General features: G+C 40.1%; 1 protein-coding gene across 2 annotated transcripts in view; it reads right to left on the reverse strand.

Moving 5' to 3' along the window:
• Nucleotides 1-27,392, reverse strand: part of LOC115626654 (basement membrane-specific heparan sulfate proteoglycan core protein) — a 116,484-nt gene that overhangs the window by 72,639 nt on the left and 16,453 nt on the right. For both annotated transcript variants that reach the window (XM_030522060.1, XM_030522061.1), the window contains exons 3-5: nucleotides 1,596-2,049; nucleotides 1,345-1,522; nucleotides 68-231 (exon numbers count right to left, since the gene is read on the reverse strand). In XM_030522060.1, coding sequence (XP_030377920.1) covers nucleotides 68-231; nucleotides 1,345-1,522; nucleotides 1,596-2,049 — 796 coding nt within the window. The remainder of the gene's footprint in view (nucleotides 1-67; nucleotides 232-1,344; nucleotides 1,523-1,595; nucleotides 2,050-27,392) is intronic.

The raw sequence follows: 27,392 nt of genomic DNA on the forward strand, positions 1-27,392 counted from the left end.
AAGTATATAGTAGGCATATACAAGTATTTATATGTCAGGGGAGTCGATGTGAAGGTTGTGTACTTACCACGCACTTTCCTGAAGTAGTAGTGCTCGTCTAGACCAGCCCCGAGGGAGCCGATGCGCGCGTATTTCTCGATCTGCTGTTTCAACTTCTCCTCGAAGGTATGGAAGCGATTCAGAATCTCCAGCTGCACGATGACGTGCACCTTGTACGTATCCTGAGTGGGGCTGTGAAAATAGAAAAAGCCAAGCAGCGGATCAGTACTTCAGTTCCAACAATCAAACAATCAATCCATCAATTCATCAATCAAGCTGATTAAAGTTCTCTAATACGAAAGAACAAAGGCGAACTACGAGTATATCTGAATATAACAACTCTTCCTATAACGTAGAAAATGTTTAAGTCAGCCTTCTAGTTTCTACTCCAAATATTTTTAGGTTTTACAAATATTGTAAAGGGGACTGGCTTTTCAGTCAACGGGCTAAGTGGAAAAAATGCAGAGCTGAGATCAAAACCCAATGAAATATTGTTTTTGGGAACCCCCAGGAATTGTTGACGTTCATTCTCATCAATGAAGGGACATTGTTTTGCACAAGTCTCGGGATATGGAAGCTCTGAATCGGATTTCTTGTTGTTCAAATATAATAGGAATACATTTTTACGCCTTTTTTTAATCTTAAATCCTTTCCTAGACTAAGCAACAGTCCAAACAATATGAAAAACAGCGGAAATATAATTCCGAGCTATTGGATGGGTTTGGTGGGAATTTCAAGCAAATGCGACTACATTTGACAGGAAAGGAAAGCATTTTCCACTACTTATACGAATTGGGTTTGTATTATCTTTTGCCGGCTACTATCTTTTTTCAAACTTAATGAACAAGCTTCTTGCAAAGGGTTTGATTCAAATGAAGACATTTGACAAGTGTGTTGCTTTCAAGGGAAATTGTGTTAAGAAAAAGTTGCGTTTTCTTACTTAGGACGATTACTTATAAGCCTTCCCTCGTACCGTACACAGAATTGGAAGGAAAGTACTGTACTTCCTCCTGCTCCTTCCAATTACATACATTTTGTTCTCCCCATCCTCCAAAATCTAGAAAGTTTTCTTTTCTGTCAGCTGAAATATTTTGCTTAAAATATTTTACAATGTCCTCCAGTAATATAGATTAGTGATTAATGATTGCATTAGCTTCCCAATTAACGAACAAAATTGCTGATAGCAAGCCCGGAAAGCGTACCCCAAAAGTATGCTATTGTTAATTTTAATTTCGGTTTACTGCCTAGAAATGTTGTGAGCTCATTTGAAGCAAAATCGGAGGAGGGGAGTGGAGAGGAACTTACTCCACTCGCAGGAGCGTTACGCGTATACTGCTGTCGTCGTCATCATTGCTGTGGTACCAGGATTGGAAGAGCTCGGTGAACGCAGAGTCAATCTGCTCGTAGAGCTGGCGGAAAGCCAAGCTGTCCTGATCCGCATACTCCTGCTTGTATGGCTCCGAGATGGTGAAGAGGGTGCGGTCTGCGGAGAAGAGAGAAAAAGAGGGCTGGTAAGCAGTGTGCTTTTTAGAATCGCCAGATGAGCAGCGACTTACAGTAGGAGGATGATTCGTCGTCGTCGTTGCCAAAGCCGGAGCCGGGCTCGTCATCATAGTCGGCTTGGCGTTTCCTGGAAAGCGATGCTTGTTGCTTCTTCAGCTGACGTTTCTGCTGACGCTTCAGCTTGCGCTCGTGCTGCTGCTGCGTGCGCTTCACTAAACGCTCACGCCGGCGCTCCTCTGCGTCTCGTTTGGCGGTGAGCTTACCGGCGTGCGTTCGCTTTTTGGTGGACTTCAATGAGCCATTGTCGCTGCCGAAAAATCGGGCGACCTCGCGACGGACGCGGCGGGCTGCGCTTTTAAACCAGCCGCCATCGTCGTCGTCTTCCAAATCGTCGACAGGCAGCAACGAGTCCTTATCCAAATCAATAGCATTGTCGTTGGCGGACATCAAGGAGGCCGGACTCTCGTCATCAGCAAAGCTAAGGTCCTCCCCCAAGGAGTTCGTTTGCTGCAAGCAGAGCGAAGAAGAGAAGAAAATGTTAAGCACCTTTATTTATTTTCTAATGTAAAGCTCAAGAGTGGTTGCGTTCCGCGCTAAATGTAAAACATTTGAAACAGTTTGGCAAGCACTGTGCCCTGCAGCGCTTTTCACCTCAGCTGCGCGCGCTGTTAACCAAAGTAACAGCGCAGACAAGGCAGAAAGCTTTTAACCGTTGACATGGCTGCCAAGCTGTTTGCTGTTAAAGCAGCGCATGTGTGTGTGTGTGTGTGTGTGTGTGGTGTGTTTGCATGTGTGCGTGCTGTTATCTAAGATATGACGCGCGCTGCGCAGGAAATTGTGTCACACCTACACACACGCACACACACACACACGATATCACGTATTGGGTTTTTCATTCTCTTTTTTTATCAGTTCGAACACTCATATCAATAATGCCATTTAAGCACAATTAACCCATTAAAGCGCACCCGGCGCACGTGTTCCAATATACACGCACACACACACACATATCTGTGTACATATCTGCGTACAATGTCCGAATTCTACAATCCATGTGTCTTCTGTGCATGTGCAAGTATGTGTGTGTGTGTGTGTGTGTGTGTGTGGATATTACTTTCGTTTGCATTAACAATTATGGACGGCACAATAGCTGCCAAACTGTAGAAAACTACCATTGGAAGCTTAGTTAAAATAAATGATCTCTTTATAAAGATCTGTATAGATCGCTTTTGAGAACTGGCAACGAACTCTTGGAATTTGCAGAATTGCTTCCTGGACGAACTATTTAATAAATTAATTAGTGGAAAGGCGGATTAGCTCCTTATTTGCTTAAAGATGGAAACTCTTGCAATATTCAGCAACAAAATGCATAGCCTTTGATAATTCAAGGCCTTCTACAATGAATTTAATATCAAATGAATGAGATGAATGCTTATCTTTATATTATTTTCAAATATTTATAAAAGCTAGCTAACTAGAACCAGTCATGTAACTGAAGTGCCTTAAGGGTCTAGGAACACGTCCTTAAAAACTGTCCATTCTGCATGATAACCATCCAGGCCGGGAGAGCCCATCAAAGATCGCCTCAATTTTTTATCGAAGCTCATGGAATAGGGGGGAAAAACGATTCGCGCTTTTAACAAAAATTCCGGCTATAAAACTCATTCAGAAAAATATATCTGGAGGCATATTCCAATTAAAGGAAAGCACTTTGTAGCCAGCCGACGAAACAAACTTATGTGGAATAAAATAAAAGGGAGTGGCAAGAAAAAGAAAAAGCTGTCTTCAGAAAAAGCAGTATATAAGAATATCTTAAACGTTTAAGAAATACGATATGGGTGGATGTTATCGAAACATATTTATTCGGAATCAAAAAAAGGGCGTGGCAAGAAAAAGAAGAGGCTGTACATAAGAATATCTCAAAGATTTTAGAAATACGATGCAATCGAAACAGATTGATTTGGAATCAAATAAAAGGGCTCAAGAATTTCTTAAATATTTAAGAAAATCCAAGATGTGTAATAAAGCAGGTTACGAAGTAAGTGGCAAGCAGAAAAGTTTGTTCTTGCTGGCTTCAAATATATAAGTAAGTATGTATTTAGATTATTCAAATTCAATTATTGCAAAGATCCGCCTACAATGCTCGACAACTGGGAGTTGAAAAACGAAAAATAGGAACAACAAACGCGCAACTTTTTGAGATTTATGATTGATTTTGAAAATATTTCATCTCTTGCTTGCCACATCAGACATCAGAGGCAAATGGTATGGCATTCGGACAGACAGCGAGGCAGCCAGAGTTGTGTTGCCAGCTGCGAGTAGTATTTGTTGCTCTTCAATTTGATGTCAGTCGGTCTGTCATTTTTCACTTCAATGTTTATGTCTTGCTGGCGAAACAAAAACAAATAAACAAACAAAAAGCCAAACAGAGCACAAAACTGTAACAACCACAAGAACAACAACAACAACAACAGCAACAGCAAGTGGGCTCGCGGCAAGCTTCTATTTTTCTATTTTTAATTGAGAATTGATTTCAAGTGTCAATTTTTTATGATCGTTTACTTCACGCAATTTAATGACCCCACCCTACCTACCGCCCCCTCCACCGATTTCCACTTCTTTCACGTCTTCTTCTGGTTGCCTCAAGTGTCAGCACGACGCGTGCTACGTCATATTTCATGCGAGTTGTGCGTGTGTGTGTGTGTGAGTGTGTGTGTGTGATAAGTGCACTTTCCATGTACAACATGTGGTACATGTGTGCCAAGCCCCCCTGCCCCAATCCCCTCTCCCCACCCCCCATCAGCGATCAGTCTGTGCCTTGAACAAAGTTTGGGCCTCTTATCTGTTTTGAAATGGAATTCGTTTAATTTCGTCCCACAGTCTTATGAACTTTGTGGATGCTCTCCCCCCAAAGCCAACGAGGTGCGTCAGAGTCAGGTTTGGCAAAAGCTCAAGTGTTCATACAGACAAACGAGCAGACAAATGAACGCGCAGACTGACACAGGAAAAGAATTCAGAAGGACACGGAAAGAAATGCCAATTCTATAAATATTAGATTTATTTATGGGTTTTTAACTGTTATTTGTGTTATTTTTATTAAATAATACTAAATAGTATTAAAATATTAATTAAAATAAAAATTAATATACAATTAAATTAAAATATTCTTGTTCATTTTTGTGAGTTACTTTTCAGTAAAGTTGCAGAGCTTCTGTTCCAGCCATAATCGAAAGATCATATTTAGAAATTGAACGACTTTTATAAAAATATGGTTAATTGGTAGCACCTCCTGTTTATTGATTGCTCCAATATTTGGCAACTCTCTCTCTCTCACCAAACAATTCAACTCCAATTGAGGAACAGCTGGCTGCCAAACAACGCTTTTCAATTTCCTCAGACACTTTTCTAACAATGCTCGAATGGCCGAGAAATGGTCGGAAAATTGTAGCTCATTCCGTCTACTTTTCTGCCTCTTGTTAGACTTCGTTTGATTGAATGTTCATACACCTGTGAATGTATTTACAAATATGATTCATGGGCCATCGAAATGGGGTCAAATGTGCAGGGCCATCGACTCATATAGTAATCATTGTTGTTGCTGTTGTTGCCGGCGTCGTCGAACGCGTCGATAAGCTGAGCCCCCCCTGATTTTGATTGACTAGCTGGTAGAGGTGTTGTGTTCTTTTTTTCAACTTCTAATTAGGTTGGAATGCAACTGGGAGCATTCGAAAAATGACATAAGAAGAAGATGATCTGCTCACGGCTAGAGAAACCATCGAAGCTCATCCATAAACCTTAATTGAAATTGTATTCTATTGACAACGAGTTTCCAGCCAGATAATAATAGCTCTTCCCAATGCATCCCAAGAAATCTCGACTCCAAATTTCGTGGGAATCGAAAAAGGGCATTAAAGACCCACTTGAGAAAATTTTAAGCCCAAGCGGCGCTCAACTAATAGAGCTACAACAAAAAGTTACTGTTCAGTTAAGGATCAAAGATGACTGAGAAAATCCCTAGCATGCCATAAGAATCAATAAATAATCGAACCTCCTAATAAAGAAAGAACTAAAAAAAATTGCTTGGAAAGTACTTTTGACAGCGATCGTTGCTATGGCAGCTATATAAAATCATGAAGCTATATGGGATTTGTCACAAACTCGATCTGCATTTAGACGAGATAAGTCTTTTAACGAACTCTGGTTGCTCTAGCTGTCATGGTTCAAGAGATCTCGGCGTTCATACAGACAGACGGACAGCTGTGAAGCTATATAGGATTTGTCACAAACTCGATCTGCATTTAGACGAGATAAGTCTTTAAACAAACTTTGGTTGCCCTAGCTGACATGGTTCAAGAGATCTCGACGTTCATACAGACAGACGGATAGACAACAGTCTGACGAACGATGTGTTTCGATAGTGAAGCATAACTAGGCTTTAAAAAACTTCGATCTAACACTGAATCGAAACACAAGTTTGTAACCAGCACTCGCTTTTCCAATCCATTTAATCAGAAGCGGCTGAAAGGCGATATGAAAAGAAAATATCTCGTTCAAATTGCAATTGCCGCTCCAATGTCGTCTGCATTGTGTCTGCCAGACTAGCTCACGTCCACTGACCCCCTCCCCCCTACCACACCCCACCTTCCTCCCACTTCCCACAAAGTCCTGCAACAAAGGAAGTTTAGTTTGCCAAACAAAAAGACATGGAAATACGAAAAAAGGACACAGGCACGTGTCAGTTCGTGGCGTTTTTTTCACAACTTTATTATTCTTAGGTGTTGTTTGTTGTTGTTGTAGTTGTCTTTGAGAGGAAGAGAGGGGAAGCGTTGCTGGCACAGATTTCTTGTTGTGGAGTTTTGTTGTCAGCGCTTCTCAAACTGTGCAGTTGACCTCTGTGGCTCGCTGGCTGGCTGGCTGGCTGGCTGGCATGCAAGGAATTTAAAGCAAATGCCCCGAAAGTGTTACATTTTTGCAATTAGACGACAAGCAGATGCACACGCACATGTCCTTGAGCCATTTATGCGTAAACACACACACACACACACACACACGCATGATTTATGAAATGAAATGAGATGCAAATGAAAATGAAAATGCAAATGCAAATATAAATGAGAATGCAGTTTCCCAATTGCACGGCAAATGCCTGGCATGTTTATTTTCGTTTGCCATTATTTAGGCAGCTGGTGAGGTGGCAGCTGTGTCTATTGTTGTTGTTCTTGTTGTTATTATTGTGGCTGTGGGGCACTTGTTGCGCATCACCAACTGGGTCAGACAAACAGACAGACAGACAGACAGACAGACAGAGAGAGAGAGAGAGATGGACATTTGTACAGCCCGATAAATTAATGGACGACATTCTACCCAACTTTCTGTCAACGGCAGCTGCGTATTTTCAAGGTCGTCTGCAGCTGCCACTCAGAACACGGCCATGGCTTTAAGCAAACGAACTGTGTGCATTGAACCCGAACCCGTTTTAAATGCTCTGTGGACTCGCTGGCATACAAAAGACATAGGATAGTGATTTCTGCTTATTTCCTGGCACCAATTACTTCCCCCCAGCGCCCTTCCCTACCCCCCTCCCCCCACAGTGCAACACTCTGTCAGCCATCCTGGGCGTTCAATCGATGGACAAACTCATAAATTTTACACATGTGTGTGCAATTTATTTTCATCTATTGCAATCGCTTTTGCCAGACAATGAAATCGATCGCACGTCTCCACAGAACTAAACTAAAAATGGCTTCCAGCTCCTTCCGTCTCCGTCCGCCCACTTCCGCCTCCTGCCCTCCCCCATCCACCATCCACCATCAGCAACCGCAGTTTGTAAAGTATTTAGAAAGAAAAAGTTATTGACTGACTGTTAAAATTTGTGGCTGCCAAGCACGACAGCGCACGTCTGTGCCTCAATTGTAAGGCGTCGCGGGTGGGCGTGGCACCAAAATTAAACAGACACATGCCTACGCAGCCACATAATAATATTATGCCTGCATGTACTCGTATGTGTGGCGGCAACTTTTTGCGCACAATTACAAACGTCCATTCGGTAGAAATTCGGGGGAAATTGGAGAAATTTGATTAAAAACTGTGAGGGACGGCTAATTGCTAATTGCAGGCAGACGAGCCAAGCCTTACCAATGCCAACAACAGCAACAAAAGCTGGCAGTGAAGCAGCATTTTAAACTGTGAATTGCTAACTTATTTCGAAACAATACTAAACTTTTACATATATTAACAACAATCGGGGCTTCAATGCCCAAACGATTATTTATCCACAAAAATCCCAAAAAGTTCTATAACAAAAGTGGTGGCAGAAGTTTATCGGCCTTCAAAGAGTTTGCTGGTTTTGAACTCCTTGTGCTTACACCTGAATACCTATTCAGAGATCGAAGAAGAATAGATAGATGGATGGATGGATTAATAATCAAAGAAGAGACTTTGCTGCATTTTATTAATTTTCAAAATACAATTTAAATCAACAGCAACTGAAAATGTTTCAACATCAATCCAATCACTTATTTTCAGCAGATGTTTCTGCAAATAACATCAGCCTTTAATGCATGAAATAAAAAATCATAGTCCTCTTAAAATTCAATGAAGAATGACTTTCAATAATTAACTACTTATCTGATTTAGGAAAACTTCATAATTGTATGTACAATTCCGTCTAATTGGGAAATAAAACAATCCTTTGGTTTGTTGGGCGACTTTTGATCAACTATATAGAAATCCATATTTATATCAACATGTGGAAATAATTGCTGGCGCAGAAAGCTGCAAATAAACGCATTTGTCTAAAGCTTCCATTTAATCCCTAATAATACTATATATATAATATAATTATTTATTTTTTTTTTGCAAAAGATATTGATATTAAATGAATATTGGAGGTATACCAGTAGTTTAATAGTTTTTTTAATAAAGGAATTTTATGTTACGTGTTACAGAAAGTTCGATTAGTGATCCCTAATGATACTGGTATATATATATATGTATATATATAGTATTATGTATATATATTTTTTTTTGTAAAAGATATTGATATTAAATGATATACCTCCACTAACAATCCATATATATATATATCAACATGTGAAAGTAATTTCTGCCGCAGAAAGCCGCAGAAAACGCATTTGTCTAATGTTTCCATTTAATCCCTTATAATACTATATATAATATATGTATTTGTTTTTCTTTTTTTTAAGATATTGATATTAAATTACTTATTATTATTAAATGATTTATTATTATAATATTTAATACCTTATTTAATGAAGGAATTTAATGCTACATGTTGCTCTTATGCAGAAGGTCCGATTAGTGATTAGATTTCTTAAATCGATTACATAATTACCTAGGGGTGGGCTAACCTCGATAACCATTCGATAAATGCCTCAACATATAGAAACGACCACCTTCTCGTTTTTCCATTGTTGGTGTGAAGACTAGGCATAGTATTCTTCCTATTCGATCAGTTGTGTGGTACTTGATCGTTAGTGAGCTATTGCTGGGGTTTCTATATATTGCGTATACGCCACGCATGTCCGAAGAGCGTCTGCTGGTCCTTCTGCAGAGCGGGGCAGTACTTAACGCAAGTAACCTGAATACACACATCAAGTCATCATATGGTTGTGTGTGGGGGCGTTAATATGCCGCAATGACAAACGACTGAGAGGACTGATAGTATTTGGGTCTTTGGGGCAAGTGCAAAGCAATTGATGGGGCGGACGCACACTTGGATTGTGTGCGAGTGCGATTATGCGATTATGTGAGCTGATTTGCGAAGATGCAGCGAGAAAGCGAGGCAGCGATGCAGCGAGACAGCGATGCAGCGAGGCAGCTCTGCACGGATGCCTCGGAACATGCAGATCGGTCGACGTGCGCGTCAATCATCATAAAAGACGAGCTAAAGTCCGCTGGACAGACGGACAGACGGACGGACGGACAGACTAACGGACGGACTAGGCAGCAAGTTGCATTGAGCAGCCTTTGGCCGTTGACACACAAGCGACGGGCGGTCTACCAATACCAGTCCATTTCCTTACTTAGGTAGCTATGATACGTGTACACATACACACACACACACATATATATATAAACAGTTATGTATCATGTATGTATGTATGTATGTATAGGCAGGCGGAGCTATTCAGCTCAATGGCCAGGCTAGCAGCGAGCTCGGCAGGAAATATTTAGCGCAAAATTCTTTGCTTAATTTACGAGTGTGTGTGCGTGTGCCTGTATGTGTGTGTGTGTGTGTCTATGCAATTTGCTTGGCTTAATTAAACTGTAGATTTAGCAATTGTTTTGATTTAATTAGTTTTTAGTCTCTATTTGTGGCAGCAACGAACGATCGCCAGCCTTAGTTTGTCGTTTGGAATTCGTGGAATGCCTTGGACACAATATCTATATCTAGCTAGAAGAATTACAGATCTGGAATATTAAATTGAACATAAGTAGGTAAGACTTATGAGTGTTTATGTAATTAGGTGCTTGCAAGAGAAATAATACTATATATAGAATGATTAAATGGGCGATCAGAGTACGCCAGCAAATTAAAATTAAATCTTCAAATTGGTTTTTTCGAGGTAACTCTTTTCATTAAGACTCTGTCGATTGTGGTTTAACATTTTTGCTTATAAAACTAATAGAAATTTCATATACTTATATAGATATATATACATAGTATATATAGAATGATTAAATGAGCCATCAGCAAATTCAAAAATACAAATTTTTTATTAAAATTAAATCTTCAAATTGGTTTTTTCGAGGTAACTCTTTTCATTAAGACTCTGTCGATTGTGGTTTAACATTTTTGCTTATAAAACTAATAGAAATTTCATATATATAGACATATATAGTATATATAGAATGATGAAATGAGCCATCAGCAAATTCAAAAATACAAATTTTTTATTAAAATTTAATCTTCAAATTGGTTTTTTCGAGGTAACTCTTTTCATTAAGACTCTGTCGATTGTGGTTTAACATTTTTGCTTATAAAACTAATAGAAATTTCATATATATAGACATATATAGTATATATGGAATGATGAAATGAGCCATCAGCAAATTCAAAAATACAAATTTTTTATTAAAATTTAATCTTCAAATTGGTATTTTCGAGGTAACTTTTTCGTTATTCGTTACTTTTTAACACAAATTCGATATTCTGAATATTTATCAATTGATGCTGAGAAACGTTTTAACGCGTTTTTAATTAATAGTGGTGCTTCTTTTGTTTAGTGTACCGACAAAACACTTTTATTTCTATTATTATTACACATAAGTATATTATTATAAATCAACTGTAAATAAAGGCATTGCCCCAAATCAAAACTAACACCTCCAACAATTCAACAAGGCATATTTTTTAAAATATACATATACTAGTTCCATTTTTATGTAAGGTGGCAACCCTAGTGTGAGCCAGCAAAGTTTAGAGAAAAAAAGGTTATTCTAATGTTATTGAAATGTTTCTTAAAGCAGAAATGATCACAAACAACATTCTTAATCTGCACGATTCCACGAACCCATTCGTTTCTCAAATTTAAAGCAGTCGAGAGAATACCTTGAAATGCAAATTTTTACAGATCGAGCGGCTTTATCTTTTCGGTAAAATCGTCATATTTCAATTAAGACACCCAATTAAAGTCAATTCTATTCAACAAGTAGTATGACTATTGTCTTTATCGGCAATCTTTTTTCAATACACCTAATGCTGAAAGAAATTTTGAACCAGAGGTATTCAAAATGAAAACTGCTAGGTATATTCCTCAATTAGGGACTTAATTAAGCACTTAAGCTGCCTCACCTTTACACTGGATCCAGCGAAACAGGTTGATTCCCCATGTCGCATAGATATTGGCATTAATGGAATAAACACCCCTGTCCCCACCATGCTCTTTATTTTCTATTAGACCCTACCTCAAGCTGCTCCAAGCTGGCCCAAGGTGCTGTCAGTCAGCTTCCCAGTTAGCCACAGGAAATTAAATTCTATTTTACAAAAGCCGCTGCCCACGACACAAAACATTCGCGTGCATGCATAAAGATTATAAATGTAACTGCACTCGAAGAAAATGCGTCTCTACGTACGAGTACGAATACGAGTACGAATGCGAGTACGAATACGAGTACTCATACTCGTATGTGCGACTCACGATAGTTGTGATGGCGAGTGATCAGAGAATAAAGAAACAAGCGGAGAAGACTTTAATATTTTGGACGCATTGCTCTTGTTCTATATGTGTGGAGGTCTGATAGTAGGAATTAGGCTAAAATAGCTTCCACGAAATACATATATACTCGTACATTTCGATACCATATTGTGGTTCTATACCTAAATAACTAAGTATTTTAAAACCTTTGTTGGCTTTTCTGGCTTTCAATATCGAGCATATTTTAAAATAAAATGCTATTGTTCGCATTCAAAACAATTGTAACGATCTTGTGGCAAGGATTTCTCGGCAAGACACTATTTCCGCCTCATTCGATACCTGAGGAGTAAAAGCCCTTATTGGCTTTCGATACCATTTCATAAATATACCAATTTTTTATAAGAAAAAATATTTGAAGAAAGACGTGGTTTAAGGGCAGGTTGTGTTTTTTAAAAAATGATTCCTCCATCATTTCGATTCTTACTATTGCAGCATTATTCGATACCAGTGGAGAGGAACCGATACCAATGCATTACTTCACTAATTTTCAGAACTTTAGCTGGGATTTTTTACATTTATTTACAAATGTTCACAGTTATTAACAATTATTAGCGTAGTTCCTAATTCCGATTCTGGTGACTACACAAGTACAAGTGAAGTACACCCAATTCTCTTTTTACACGGTCTTTTTTACACGGTTTTATTGAACACGTTTTGAAAATTAAAAATTGTATATATGGTTACACGATTTTATTCCATTTAGCACGATTCAAAATAACTTATGTTCATTATCTTTTTTTGCACGGTTTTTTTTACACGACTGAAATCAATCTACCGTGTAAAAACAGAATTAGGTGTTTTTACACGAATTAAAAATGGCATATATGAATATAGTTTCTTTAGAGATAAGGAACCAATCACCTATTTTGGCTTATGATCAATGCCTTTTTTTAGACGCTTGTTTCTGGAACCAATCTACCGTGTAAAAACAGAATTAGGTGTATATCCATAACGCAGTTATACTACGATATCTTGCGACCTAGATTTACGAACTAGCTTATGGGAATGAGTGCAAGGAGTGAACGAGTATTTTCGCTGTTTTCCAGCTGCCATGTGTGTGCACTTTTCTCCAAGTGTATTCATAAGCGTATGGCCTTTTATTGAGGCATGGGAAATGCGCCAACTAACGCGAAACAAAGTCAAAGTTCAACACGTTGCACGTTGGACGCGACATGCGAGAATGGCGACTGATGAATGGAAATGTTTATTGACTGAGGCATTTGGAGGCTGACGATGGCAAGGGGGTGGTCGCGCGAGAGGGGGAGGGGTAGGTGGAGGTGGAAGGCAAGAGTGCTACTGTGTCGACACATTGTCAGGCAATGTCATTGTTTTGAGCGCTTGATAAACAAATCTATAACAAAACTCATTTGAATACATATGTGTCTCGACTCGGCTCGACTCGACCCGACTTGCACTCAAGGTTGCGACACCTGCAGCGACACCCCGCGACACCCGACGATGACATTGGATGACTATTGTCTGTGTGATCTGTAGACGACGGGTCGCTCCCTCCGTCTCTATGGCTTGGTCGCATTCAGTGACATTGGCAGATTGGGACACCAGCGATGCCACATATGGCTTGCATGTGGCTCAATGACAACCACATCCGCATCACGTCGCCCCTAGCCCCATCCCCATCTCCCTTCCTATCCCCATCTCCACCCCCATGCTCGACAGTCATGCACAGAGAGCCCACAAAATGCCAGCACGCCCGACGACTGTTGATCCTGAGGTTTGATGTCTTACAAAGTCGCTACACAGATTGTTACAACTTACAACTTGCATCACGATGCTGATGGAGATGGAGATGGAGCTGGTGATGGTGATGGGGATGTCGATGGTGACGTTGATGCTGTAAGTTGGGCAAAGCGTGCTCCCCTGCTCCCTGCCCCTTGCCACATGCCCCAGCCTGCTGCTGCTCAAGGATGCAGTGCACGTTTTGGCAATTTCTCATAAAACAAACGACCATTAACGCCTTTAAGTTGTCGGCAGACTTTTGACGTGCCTCGGCAAAGTGGCGTGGGCCGAGCAGAACAGTGTGCGAGTGGGAGTGGGAGTGGGAGCGGCGCGTGCTTCAGTAGCCTGCCCCCTGGCCGCCCTTCTTGGTGTCACTCGCCTCATGTCTCATATTAAGTTGTCAGCCGGCGCAAGACTTGAGCTAGTCAGTCCCTCTCTTGTCTAGGCGAGCGCGTCTTTTTTCTTTTGCCTTCTTGTTAAAGATGTGCTATAGACTTCCAGTGTCTGTGGTTGGTCTGCTTGTTCTTGCTTTTGTTGTTGTCAGTGTTGGGGTTACTGCGCTCCTTGTTGTTCTTGTTGTTGTTGTTGTTGTCGCTCTAAGCCCCATTTAATGGGCAAAATTTGCGAACGCGCATGCCAAGTTGATGATGAGCTCATGAGTTTGGGGTTGACCAGCAGCTGCATCTTTTTCTTCTTCTTTTCTTTTAAGGTGGCTGAGGAGGGAATGGGGATGGGGGGATGGGGGGGCAACTATTGCTGATATGCATACTGTGTGTGGTTGGGGGGAGGAAGGGAGGGAAGAGCGGGCTGGCCAGCCAGCCAGCCAGCCAGCATTGTCTCTGTATGGGCACAACAACAAAGCCAATTTGCGTGCGTAATTTGTGGCACTTAAGCGGTACGTGCCACCCACGTGGCCAACGCTGTGGCAAGAACATACAAAACATGCGCCCGCCAGCCAACCAGGTGTGCCTCCAACATTGTCATTTGTCTGCATTAAGCAGTCGCCAGAAGCAGTCCACAAAACTGGGCATTGCAATCTGCCGCTTCCCAATTTGTAATTGGACATTAAAACAAAAAAACAAAAAAACCCCCACACACACACACACCCACACACCTACACACATAAACATACACCCTCAAGCACGCAATTGTTGCGTAATTAATGTGTGTGCTCCTAATTAGCTTACAGTTTTCGCTCTCGTGGCAATTGTCTTGGGCTATCAAAAGCGCTGGGCATATGCAAAACTTGGCAATATTCTGCCCCTCATCTGTTTCTATTTATAGCTGAGTCTCGTACGGTACAGCTCAAAGGGTACATTAGTTTCTATTAAACGTTTGTGCAGATCCCTTGAAAGATGAACAAAATCATCAATGAGGCTAGATTCTCGCATATATTGAATTAAATTATGTATAAAGTGTAGGATTTTTGTACAAATATTGTGATTGAAGTGATTGAAAATAAAATGCAGTAATATTTTCGTAAATCTAAATACCTTATGGAAATGCACAAAAGTTAATAGATACTATTATTTGGCACAAATCTAATCAAAAGCATAATTTTCTTTACCATTCGAATAATGCCGAGATTGCCTTAATTTTGTCCCCAGTAAGTAGGGGAACTGTCTTTTAAGCAAACCGTAAAAAGCACTCTACAAGAATGCTTCCAACTAGAACCTTGAGACGAACATACTCCAACAGAAGATAGCCTGCTCTGCAGCCTCAGTTAAGTTATCAAAGAGAAGAGAATCACTCCTAGAGTATGAACAGAGCTCATAGTTATTCTTTCAAAGAACAAAACTATATCATCTTACTAAAAGAGTTTCAAAGAAGCTATCTACAAGCATGGTTTGTATTTACAAGGTTGGTGTCTCTAGCTGTTTTGGTTCAAAAGTAATCGCTGCTGATAAAAACAGGCGGACATATCTCTATCGATTCTTCTACATAGTCGTACTGATTATATCATGTACTCATTATATGGCGTCTGTGGTAGGGATGTAAGAAAACATCGATGTATCGAGCATCGACGATGTTTTTACCACGATGCATCGATGTTTTCCGATGGTTCTTTGCGGACGATGCATCGTCGATCCAAACATCGAATATTATTCATGTTTTGTTGGGCGGTCACATTTCTTTGTGTGGTTTACCGAAGAAGGTATATTTATATTAAAAATTACTTGATGTTTTCACTAAAATGTGTATTTTGTAATATAAATTTTAGATAGCTAGGCATTTGATCTGCAATAATGCTTAAAAGGCGTAGCTGCAACACGTCGTTGTTTTTAAAACTGTATATAATCATATAATCATCATGTATATAATTTTTTAAGTAAGCCATACAAGTTCATCAAAAGTTAATATTACGAGTACTTTATTGATTAACAACATTAAGTAAAATACTATGATATATAAACATTTTTTATTTCAAACATCTCTATGGATTTTCTCCCTATTATTAGCTTATTTAATTTAATTTTTAATTTTTTAATTTAATTTAATTTTTAAAACATCGATCCATGCATCGATTTTTTATAAAGAGACATCGATTTACATCAACATCGATGTTTTCCCTTCGACTTACATCCCTAGTCTGTGGCAGACCACCTCCTGTTACATACCTGTTAGTAAACCCTTCCTCTTCGGATAGAGGATACAAAAATAAAAAAAATACACTTAAACAAACAAAAGAAGCTTAACAATTGCAGCGACGACGGCAATGTTCAGGATGTTGAAGGCACCCCCATAGATTGCACTCTACATATAACTAGATCTAGGTTCATCTGAACTTATGCTTTTGACACTTTACACTGCGATTTGTGCTTTGCGATATGAACTTAATCAGCACGATCGAACTATGTATACTTTTATAAATAAATATATTTTGACTTGGAGAAAGAATCACACTAATTACTGCTGGCCCCAGCTTCTAACTTTTCAAGATATTTGAGTTCATACAGACAAACAGACTTGATGTTCCCAATGGATTGCTTATATTTTGCAGTGTGTCTCATGTTCGATGAAATGTTATTTAAAGTTTTTCCTCGTTTCTTGCTATATTGTTGTTATTGTTTACTTTTATGTTCGTTAGCTTTTATGTGCCGTGCTTTGGTTTCGCGCATATTTTGTAATAATCATCCATGTCTCAGCAGTTCCTTACCCCAACACTTCCCCCACCATCCCCTCCTCATTTATCGTTTGGTTTTTATGTCCGCATCGTTTTTATGGCAGCTGCTCAGAAATGCGCCGCGTGTGTGTATTTGTGTGTGCGTGTGTGCGTGTCAGTGTAGGTGTGTGTGTGTGTGTGTGCGCATTATTTGCTTTTAAATGTTGCATTCAATGTTCGGCCGACTGTTGTTTTTGTTGTTGCTGTTGCCAATGCTGCTGCCGCCGCATTTTGGCCGCACAAATATTTTTAGAAATGATTTCAAGCACAGGCGACTAATGCAAATTTTCACACATTTCATGCAGCTGGGCTATGTTGTCATTAAATACGCAGGCCACAATTCTGCCAGGTGGCTGATCAGCTTGGAAAATGGAAAATAGCTCACCAATTGTAGCTCTGTAGTGGCATACCTAATTTCCCAGCCCTACGCACCTCAGCTCGATCCATCAATTTGTGCGTCATTGACACGCCCTATTGGTAGGCATTTGTAGGAAGTGAGCTGACATCCTTTTAATTATAGCTGTGATATAGTCGGCTGTTATCGATGATATGTTATTTATGGGTTTGGCTTGCTTCGGGGAATCCTCTTGCTTGGAGTGCTTTCTCTAGCTTTAAGAATCTCTGAGATCGACGCGATCATACAAGCAAACATGCATTCAAACATTCGAACACAGGTGCACGTTAAGTTCTGTGTATAAAAATAACAGCTGACATCCTTTTAATTATAGCTGTGATATAGTCGGCTGTTATCGATGATATGTTATTTATGGGTTTGGCTTGCTTCGGGGAATCCTCATGCTTGGAGTGCTTTCTCTAGCTTTAAGAATCTCTGAGATCGACGCGATCATACAAGCAAACATGCATTCAAACATTCGAACACAGGTGCACGTTAAGTTCTGTGTATAAAAATAACAGCTGACATCCTTTTAGTTATAGCTAGGATATAGTTGCCTGTTATCGATGAAAAGTTATTTATAGGTTTGGCTTGCTGTGAGGAATCCTCATGCTTGGAGAGCTTTCTCTAGCTCTAAGAATCGCTGAGATCGAGGCGATCATACAAGCAAACACGCATTCAAACATTCGAACACAGATTGACGTAAAGATGCCGAAAGAACTAAATCTGTTCATTTCGATTACTATGAATAAAGCCGTCAGATTGGAATCATATCAATATATATATTTTATTTAGTTTTGAACACAATTCCATGTTAGCCCCGACTGTATAGTAAGGTTTCTGCAGGATTCTTCCCAGACACAACAAATATTTATTCAAACTGGATTAAAGGCTCTGTCTGGTTACGTAAAAGCTCTCGTATTAATTTAAGAAATATTTTATGTTTGACATTACAGAGTTGTTTTTTTTTAATTTTTTATCGTTACAAATAAATGTCAAATTTCATAAGCTGCTCGTCTTATAGAACGACTTGTCAAGCCATTACCATTGTACAAATGAAAATTTAACAACCTACAATTAACCGAACATTAAAACTTGGGATTACACACCTGAAACGACTGATCTGAGAAAATGAGAAAAACGACGCCAGCATGCTCTTACAATTGTTGTTATTTATTGTTATTTATTGGCTCTTACAATTGTTGTTTTATGTATTATATACGAGGATCCAAATCGGACCAATCCCCATTGAAAATATTTAAAAAAAAAAAAGGGTGTTTTGGGATTGTTACGAAAGGGCAATATTATTATTAATTCCCCATAAAAAAAGAGCAGCCATCTGAAGAGAAGAAATGATGGCGCTAAAGAAATCTAGCTGCTGGTCTAGTTCAAGGTAGTTGTGGCAAAATTGAAATACAAGTAGATATTTATATACTTGTACTATAAAATAGTTAAATGTTGTGCCTTGAAAGCTAATTGAAGCCTAGAAGGTGCGCTCCACAGTTCTGCCCTTGAACTAGTTTCCACCTCCTGCTCAATAAAAAGAGCAACACAAACAAAAAGCAATTATTCGAAAATTGTAACCAATTTGTCGCTGTAAATTATACGTATATACTATATATAGATATACTCTGAATTATACAAATATATAGTACAAGTAGTATATATGAATTAATGGTGTGTACAAACAACTCGCAAAGCCCAATTCATATCAGAATTTGTGTATTATTTATGTCGTATTTTTTGAATACTCTGCGTACATTAATTGAAACGAATTGTTCTTGATTTAAACAAATTCATCTGCGTACTGCTCGACTGCAACAACAACAACAACAACAACTCTTCCCACTTATGTCCAATTCTGTTGTGGAGGCCTTAGCTGTCTGTAGCGTAGCGTTTTGTTTTTGTAACTGATTATGAAATATGTGTCCACGCCGCCTAAATTCCTCAAAAGTCGCACGTCTCTGGCGAAATCGGTGGGGGGGGGGGGGGGGGGGGATTGTTTGTAATTGGTGCGCGTAATGCCGAGGAGGAAGTGAATTCAATGACTTGAACTCTATAAAAAACATTTACGCAACTTGTTCTTGTATTTATATTTTTATTTTCTTATTGTTGTATTTATTGTTTATTCTTAATGTGTTTGTTGTTGCCTTTCCTTGGCACTTTGCTCGCTCGCTGGCTGCTTGGTATTAATAGCCACACAGCTGATAAGCATTGACAGTTATACGTACATAGCTGTGTGTTTTCCAGAACTGATTATTGATAAACTTATTTATTGAATGAATATTAATTAATGGCCGGCCAAGCACTGTGCCTTTGCTAACTGTTTCATTATCGGAGCGCAATTGTTGCCCATTTTAAGCAGCTCTGCCCAAGCTGAGGAGCTGGGGACTGGGGCTGGGGAGCTGGGTCCGGGTCTGGGTCTGGGGCAGCAGCCCAACGACCCAAATGAAATCTGAGCTCAATTAGAAAGAAGCTCTATGCAGGCATGAAGTTTTCGGCTTGGTTGGCGGGAAGTACGCTTTTAATTTACCGCACTTAAGCACACAGACAGACAGGCGAACGGACGGGCGGACGGACGGACGGACAGACAGACTTGCATACACCCCTACACACAAACATAAATACAAGTATGTAACAGCTTCAATATTTTGACCAACAACAATTGGAAGCAACAAGAGCGACAACAACAGGAAAAGTTGCCGAGCTGCTTTTGCGGACACATGTGTTTCAATTTTAATTTGTCTGCCGCGTTCAAAGTTTTTGGTTGCTGCCTCTGTGTGTGTTTGTGTGTGTGTGTGTGTTTTTGTGTTTGGGGGGTTTCTGCAATTTGCAATCTGACCTTTTAACCCTTTTGCAGCCCGAACACAGCAGACAGCGACCTTGTAACCACAGCAACGTTCAACATTTAACATTCAAACTGCCAAACTAGCGACTGAGACTGAGACTGGGACTGCGACTGCGACTGAGAGAGTACTGGGATGTCTGAGCTGCGGAGAAATGAGGCACACAGTGGTTTGCATTTCTAATACTATATTTATATACAAGTATATATGTATGTAGATATTTCAATCCTGCCACAACTACTGCGAACTTTCGTTTTATTACACACATACTTATTATGAGCCTAGACCATCATTTGGCTTTGCATACAATTTGTTCACATCAGATACGTGCATAGCAAGCTGATTTCAAATCTATACCAAACAGCTGCTATCTGAACGATCGATCTCACTATTGAAAGCTTAATTGCGCTGCCGAAATTGTATCCAAACATAAATCGCTTAATGCGGCCCATAAAGAAATATTCTTTGTCGGCAAACAGCCCACATATAAAGCTATCGTAAGTATCAGCGTTTGGCCTCAATTGGTCAGTCGAAGACCAGCAGTGCTATATAGTAGTATAAAAAATATATTACAGTTCGCATTAATATACTCTGATCGATTCTTAAATATATTATTTTTGATTTAAACTTTAGGCAACATGTGCGATATTTTTAAATACACCACAGACCCTTTTATTCCGATGCATCTCTGGAAGATTATTATTATTTTTTTTGTTCATTTCATCATAAATTAATGCTCTAGTCGGAAAGTCGGAAATTTTAGTAAATGAAGCCAGCATCTGCCCAAGAAAAGATACAAGTTCTCTATATTATCAGCCACTGTGGATGGAGGGGACGAGTTAGTTAGCGTAGCATTGGCATTGAAGATGCCTGCATTTAAATACATATCTAACTACAGATTTGCACATATCTCATCTTTTAAGTCTCAAGTCCCATGTCTCCTGTCCTCCCCCTCCAACAGTCCGCACAGCCATTCAGTGCTTTGCTGACCGCACTTGAGTCTCCGGTGATTGATATATTGACCGAGTGACTGGCTGACTGATTGCTTATGCGACGCTGATGCTCAACTGACAACTCGACAGGCCCGCCTCTTGTCTAGCAAGTAGTAGAACAAGAGAAGCAAGAAGCAGAAACACTATATATTTATGTACAACACAGGCCGAAAATCTATGTCATTAGCATGCGAAAAACTGCGGCCAAGACGACAGCAACAACAACAACACAATCATTCGTCGATGATGTCATGTAGCTGGCGCAGTGATATCACTGATTGGCCCGGGGACGGGCAGAGGGGCAACGCAGGGGCGTGCAGAATGGCACACGTCATACATACAATGCAAATGCAAATGCAAATGCAGGCCTGGCAAGCGCCACAGTCTTGTTCTTCTCAGTTTTGTTGTTGTTGTTGTTGCTGTTGCTGTTGAATGTTTCAGCGACTGTTGCTGCCGGCAGTCGCGACGCGTGCGCACGTTCCATTATATTCGCATACCCTAGCCACAAAGGGCTCCCATGAGTCAGACAATTCGCTTTGCAACGCCCACAGCTACAAAGCACAGTTTCTCCAAATGGCTCGAGTAGGGCATGAAAATTAAATCGCAAGCAAAGTCAAAGAACACTTTGAAAATGGAATAAAGAGTGTTGTGCAAACTATTTGCCTGTCTGACCACAGCTTAACTCATGCAACTACAGTGAAAATGGAATAAAGAGTGTTGTGCAAACTATTTGCCTGTCTGACCACAGCTTAACTCATGCAACTACAGTGAAAATGGAATGAAGAGTGTTGTGCAAACTATTTGCCTGTCTGACCACAGCTGAACTCATGCAACTACAGTGAAAATCGAATAGAGTGTTGTGCAAACTATTTGCCTGTCTGACCACAGCTGAACTCATGCAACTACAGTGAAAATCGAATAAAGAGTGTTGTGCAAACTATTTGCCTGTCTGACCACAGCTGAACTCATGTAACTACAGTGAAAACTCACGATCGGGCAATTTTTGTCCGCCCAAGGGGATACTTAAATACTTTACAAGTATAGACCGATCAAATGTTTTAGAAAAATTGTCCGAATAAAAGAGATGTCCATTAAGGGAGCGTTCACTGTATTTGGAAGTTGATTACATCCCAGCCAGGCGACTGCCCATCGCGAATAAATATGACGAGACCTTAAGCCCAACTGCTCTGAAAATGTAGGGAAACTATTTCCAGACTGTCCGTTGAACTTAGGCATTCCTTCAAGTCCCACATACCTCTCTGCGACGGCAGATCGAGAGATGCATAAAGCATTTTCCCTCCTCAACCAAAAACAACAAATGCTCATCTGAATTCTCAATTGAATAATTAGAAAATTAATATGAATACTTTTCCTTTGTAAAAGCAATATAAAAACAAGTTATAACTCAATATTTGAAGATTTCTTTAAGTGAAACGTCAATCTAACTTTTTTTTAACAATACTTAAACGGCTTGCAAATTTTCATTTTTGACTGATAAATTCGAATGAATGAATTAAGTATAAAAGGTGTGGCAAGATGTAGAGAAACATTGGAAGAGGGGCTGCTATATGAATAATTAAATTATTAATTAAATTTAAAATTTCAAACTCAATTAAAATGCAAAAAAAAAAGAGTTGAAAAGAGTATTAGAGCTTCGTTGAGGTCTGTTCTTTTTCTTTTTTGGGTTTTGGTGTTGTTTTTGCTTATGGCTGCCATGCATAAATCAAAGCGCCATTGGTGTTAGACACACGGCCTGGTTGCATTTACGAAATGTTGCAGCTTTGACTCGAGCGCTCTGTTTGCCCCGCGCCTGAGCCTCGATTTGGTTGAGCGCAGTGCCGCCAGCGAATAGACGAGAGCACTTAAGTTTTATGCGGCAACCGATCGAGGTAATCATCATCATCACCTATATCATCATTATCGGCAGTCATCAGGCCGATCCTCCACATTCAGCCGCCCCTAATGTCTAATGCCTAATGCCGATTCCGATGCTGCTGCTGCTGCTGCTGTTAGTGCCGAAAATTTCATAGACAAATGCCATTAATCAATATACAAATCGGCGGCAATCAAGATGTTAACAACGAAATTATAGAGCCGCAGAGACGTAAAGCTGCTCAGGCGCCGGCGGCAGGTTCAGTGGCCTGCACGGGTGCAGGGAGCTGGTGTGTGGTGCAGAGTGGTTTGCAGTCGAGTGGAGGCACCACTGATAGAGACTGGCCAACAGTTAGTCAGCCAGAGTCAGTGGGTGTTGTTGTTGTTGTCTTTGAATGCGATTTTGCGGCCGATGCCGATGAAAATCTAAATGGCAGCCAGTCGGACTGTCGGTCCATCCACAGGTCCGTCTGCTGCTCCATCGAGCGGGTGGTCGATGCATACGAGTACGAGTAGAGCGTGTTTAATTGCATGGCAATTTGTTTTTAATATTTTGTTGTTTGTCGGTCGCGCGGCTTCTTGGAGTGCAGCATAAAAAATTTCAAAAACATTACAACAAAAAAATTAACAAACAAACATAGTACAAGTGCGTTGGCATGATGAATAGGTGGGCATGTTCTTCAGGCTATGTGAGGTGTTTGAGCAGCTCATAAAGGCAAATATTATATAAATATTTATACACATCTGGTTTACCATTACAACAGCTCATTAGGCACGCGCAGACGACGGCGACGACGACGACGACGACGACGACGATGTTTTGAAGTCGACGTCAAGAACGTTGTAGGTCATTCCAACGACTGGCTGCTTGACTAACTGCCTGACTAACTGCCTGACTAACTGCCTGACTGTCTGCCTGACTGACTGAGTTAAGCTTAGGTTGCAGCTTAGACTACCAGGTGGGCCAGCCCTTTCAGCTGCACTCAAATCACAGTCCCTGCTGTCGACGCGTTGTTGCTGCTCGAGAGTTCAGTTGCCTCGTCGCCGTCGCCGTCGTCGTCATCGTCTCACCTTGCCTTGTCACAACTATAACTTAATTACGAGTGTAAATACACACACACACATAACAGCAACAACAATAGTTACGCATAGTTGAGATAAAGTTTTAATAGCCGTTGGCTGTTTTTTGTTACCAACTTCCTTATGAACTGCCATTGGCCCAACCACCAACAACCAGCCAGCACCAAACACTCAACACCCAATACTCAACACTCAACAACGTGAGTGAGGCATGACCATTTGAATTGCCTTTACCGGGAATATTGGTGAGACGAGCGGTTTCTGAAAAGCGAGACTAGAAATTGAAATACCCGCTTGATTTTTCTTTCACTTTTCCTTTCTCTTCACACATACAATAGCTATAATGGCTATGCATTTCAAAAATAATAATAAATAAGCGAAACATAAATACACCAATAATGCATCTTTAAGGGAAACATTTATAAGCTATCCAGCTTCCCTGTCTTTTTGGTCCAAAATACTTGTAGGAACGATTTTCACAATCGTTATTGAGTTCATTTCTTTGATTTTTTTTAAATGTTTATGACCTATTAGAACTGTCTTTATATTTCCCCTCGTTCTACCTATCTACTATTTCCCTAAGTCCCCTTTCTGTGGGAAAACAATCAGCTGATGGTCTTTCAACTTCTTCAGAGTTTTGAATTAAAATTAAAGCCTATATCGATTTCATTAATTAATAAAAATAAGTTGTTAAGTTCGCTGGTAATGCTTTAACCTCCTATGCTTTTTTCTCAAAAGTTCAATGCCAGTTGAGAAATATCCATAAACGAGAGAAAATTTATATGATTCTACTATTGAATAATAAGTTGTTCAACATCTGACAAATCCTAATGCTATAGTCAGCGGAAACGAAGTGTTCAGAAATGCAAGCAAAAATCGCTTAACTTCTTATGCTGATCTTTATATCGTAAAAGAACTATGAGCACATAGCTTTTTATATATGAATGTAATAGAGAATATAACGAATTGAAATCGAATTTAAATCGTAAATCATTTCGAATTGAATCGAGATGGAAATTTATTTATATTTGGATTATACTACACAGCCTCCTCTTTTACGAAATGAGTGTAATTACAAATGTTGTGCTTAAGAACATATTCATTCGTTTGAATAGAGGTTTCAGAATGCTCAACAAATTGACTTCATTGCCACTATTCCGGGCTTACTGGTTTGGCAATCAATCAGACTGCTGGTCTGATGAGATGCACTGTCAAGCGAAATCAAGCTCCAAATATTGAAGCGGCTGATAAGAATCTTAAGCTCGTTAACTCACGAAGCAAAACACGTTTAGGCTGCTACTATTATGAAGTTATTGCTAGTTTAAACAAGTTTTAATAAGTACTACTAGCTTGGAATGTGATGCGAAATAGTTGCGGGTGCTAAACCAATGAATGCATTCATACAAGTATTAATAAATCAGTTGTTTATGCTAAAGCCAGCAGAAAGGGGATCATCTGATCATTTAGCTCTGCTTACTAAACCAGAAATGAAAATGAGTTTTGTGAATTCACTTCCAAAAATAAGTGACTTGGTAAGAATGGAATGTATTCGCATATTTCAAAAAGTGAAGTGAGACAAAAGATGAATTTATTTATTGATTCCTTTCACTTTCCATTAAACTCCATTGAAACTATGGGGGTGCTAAATACCTCTCCTCCCGTAAAGCCATGCTGGCTGGCTAGCTGCCCAGCCCAGTCGTGTGCGACAGTGTTACGAGTAACCCAGACAGTTGTACCTTAAGCTCTAGTATTAAATCCAATATTGACGTAGCGGACGCAGAAATGCTTAACTTATCTCGACACTATGGCCTAGTCTCTTGGCTATGATCGGCCTAACGATTCGAATCATATCGTATCGCAAGAAGCACGGCCCGTGCTTATCTTCAGGCAGAAATTACCTCATCGCCTGTAGGCCGCGCTAATCGTATAAAACAATGTCCATAAAATTCACTTGAGGAATCAATCAACTTTCTGGAAACGAAATTCGCCACGTCCCCCCCCCCCTTTAAGCAAATGGATGGACAGGAGGTAGGCATAAATTCGAGTCTGTATGCAAAAGGCATACGCATTGTCCCATAAGGTGTATAAATTAATGAGCTGGGCCATAAAAAAGCTACGCTCAGAGACGTGTTTGGCGCACCAAATGATGATTACAGCCAAATACTGAAGCCGTTCTGCGAGTCAATTACAATTGTCGCGTCCCCGTCCCAGACTCAGACTGAGACTCAGGTTGAGACTCAGACTGAGACTCTGAATCAGAAACAGACTCAGTTTCTGGCTCAGTTCCAGGCGATGCATGCAAAGCACGTTGCCCGACAATCACTTACAATATGCGGCTTTTGTTGATGTCTTCTACATAGTCGCTGTTGTTGTTGCTGTTGTTGTTGTTGTTGTCACCGGCAGTGCTAACCAAACTAACCTCAAAAATAAAAAGCTGCACAAAATGAGGCTCATTATGGAAAGACGGGCGTCTCCACCCAACGCAAGATGGGGCACAGAGAGAGAGAGAGAGAGAGAGAGAGAGAGAGAGAGGCTGACACACAATTGGAGGCCATAGACCGCGCCTTGAGTGCCCCACAAAAGTGCTGAATAAAAGTGCGCCACAATCGTTGTGTCAGTGGTACCTGCCCCCATTCCCCCCTCCCCATCCCCCTACCAACGCCCCGCCCCAACCAACCACCTGCCTCTTCATCATCATCCTCATCGCGCTGCAGTCGTTGTCGCTGTCGCTGTTGTTGTTGTTGTTGTTGTTTTTGTCGTCAAGTGCAACGTCATCCTGCTTATTAAAGGTATTACACCTACGCACACACACACACAGCTACACAATGCATAACAAGAACTACAGACAACAAGTAAACGTAATTACAGTCGAGCCGCAGTCGCAAACGTCGCCGTCCCAGCCTCAAATCTACAAGCATGATGTACCTAAATACTTACATACATACCTACATACATACATACATACATACTTGTACGTAGAGACCTCCTTGTCATTGTCACACTGTGCTCAGGAGGAGGTTGGGGAGGGGAGGGGAGGGGAGGGAGCGCAGCTTGTTGATTTCACCATGTTTTTCAGCTCCTGCCCGCATCGCGCCGATGAAGCGGCAAGGCGGGACTAAAAGCGATTTCTTCAACTAGTCATACACATAGGTACATGCAAACATACATACATATACATATATGTACATATGAACATACAAGTATGTATGTGTATATATTTGTTACCAACACTTGAACTGCATTAGCGTAAGCTACGGTGTCGACTGCGACTGTGGCATGCCCCACTCGACTTTCAGCTTCTGTCACTGCTGCATAAACAAAACAAAACCTACACACACACATATACATATATGTATATACATTTATGTATATATGTACATATAGCTAGTAGACAGTGATCGCTCAGAATTCGCACAGAAATTTAGATAACTAGCTATTCATATAAATAATTTATAGAACAACAAATTTATGAATTTCAATGTTACTTTTACTTTCTTGTATTGCCATTAAAATAGGCTTTCATCGCTTAGTATTGCTTAAAAAAAA

This window comes from Scaptodrosophila lebanonensis, unplaced genomic scaffold (genome assembly GCF_003285725.1).
Source record: "Scaptodrosophila lebanonensis strain 11010-0011.00,11010-0021.00 unplaced genomic scaffold, SlebRS2 tig00000089-arrow-pilon, whole genome shotgun sequence".
NCBI classification, from domain to species: Eukaryota; Metazoa; Arthropoda; class Insecta; order Diptera; family Drosophilidae; genus Scaptodrosophila; species Scaptodrosophila lebanonensis.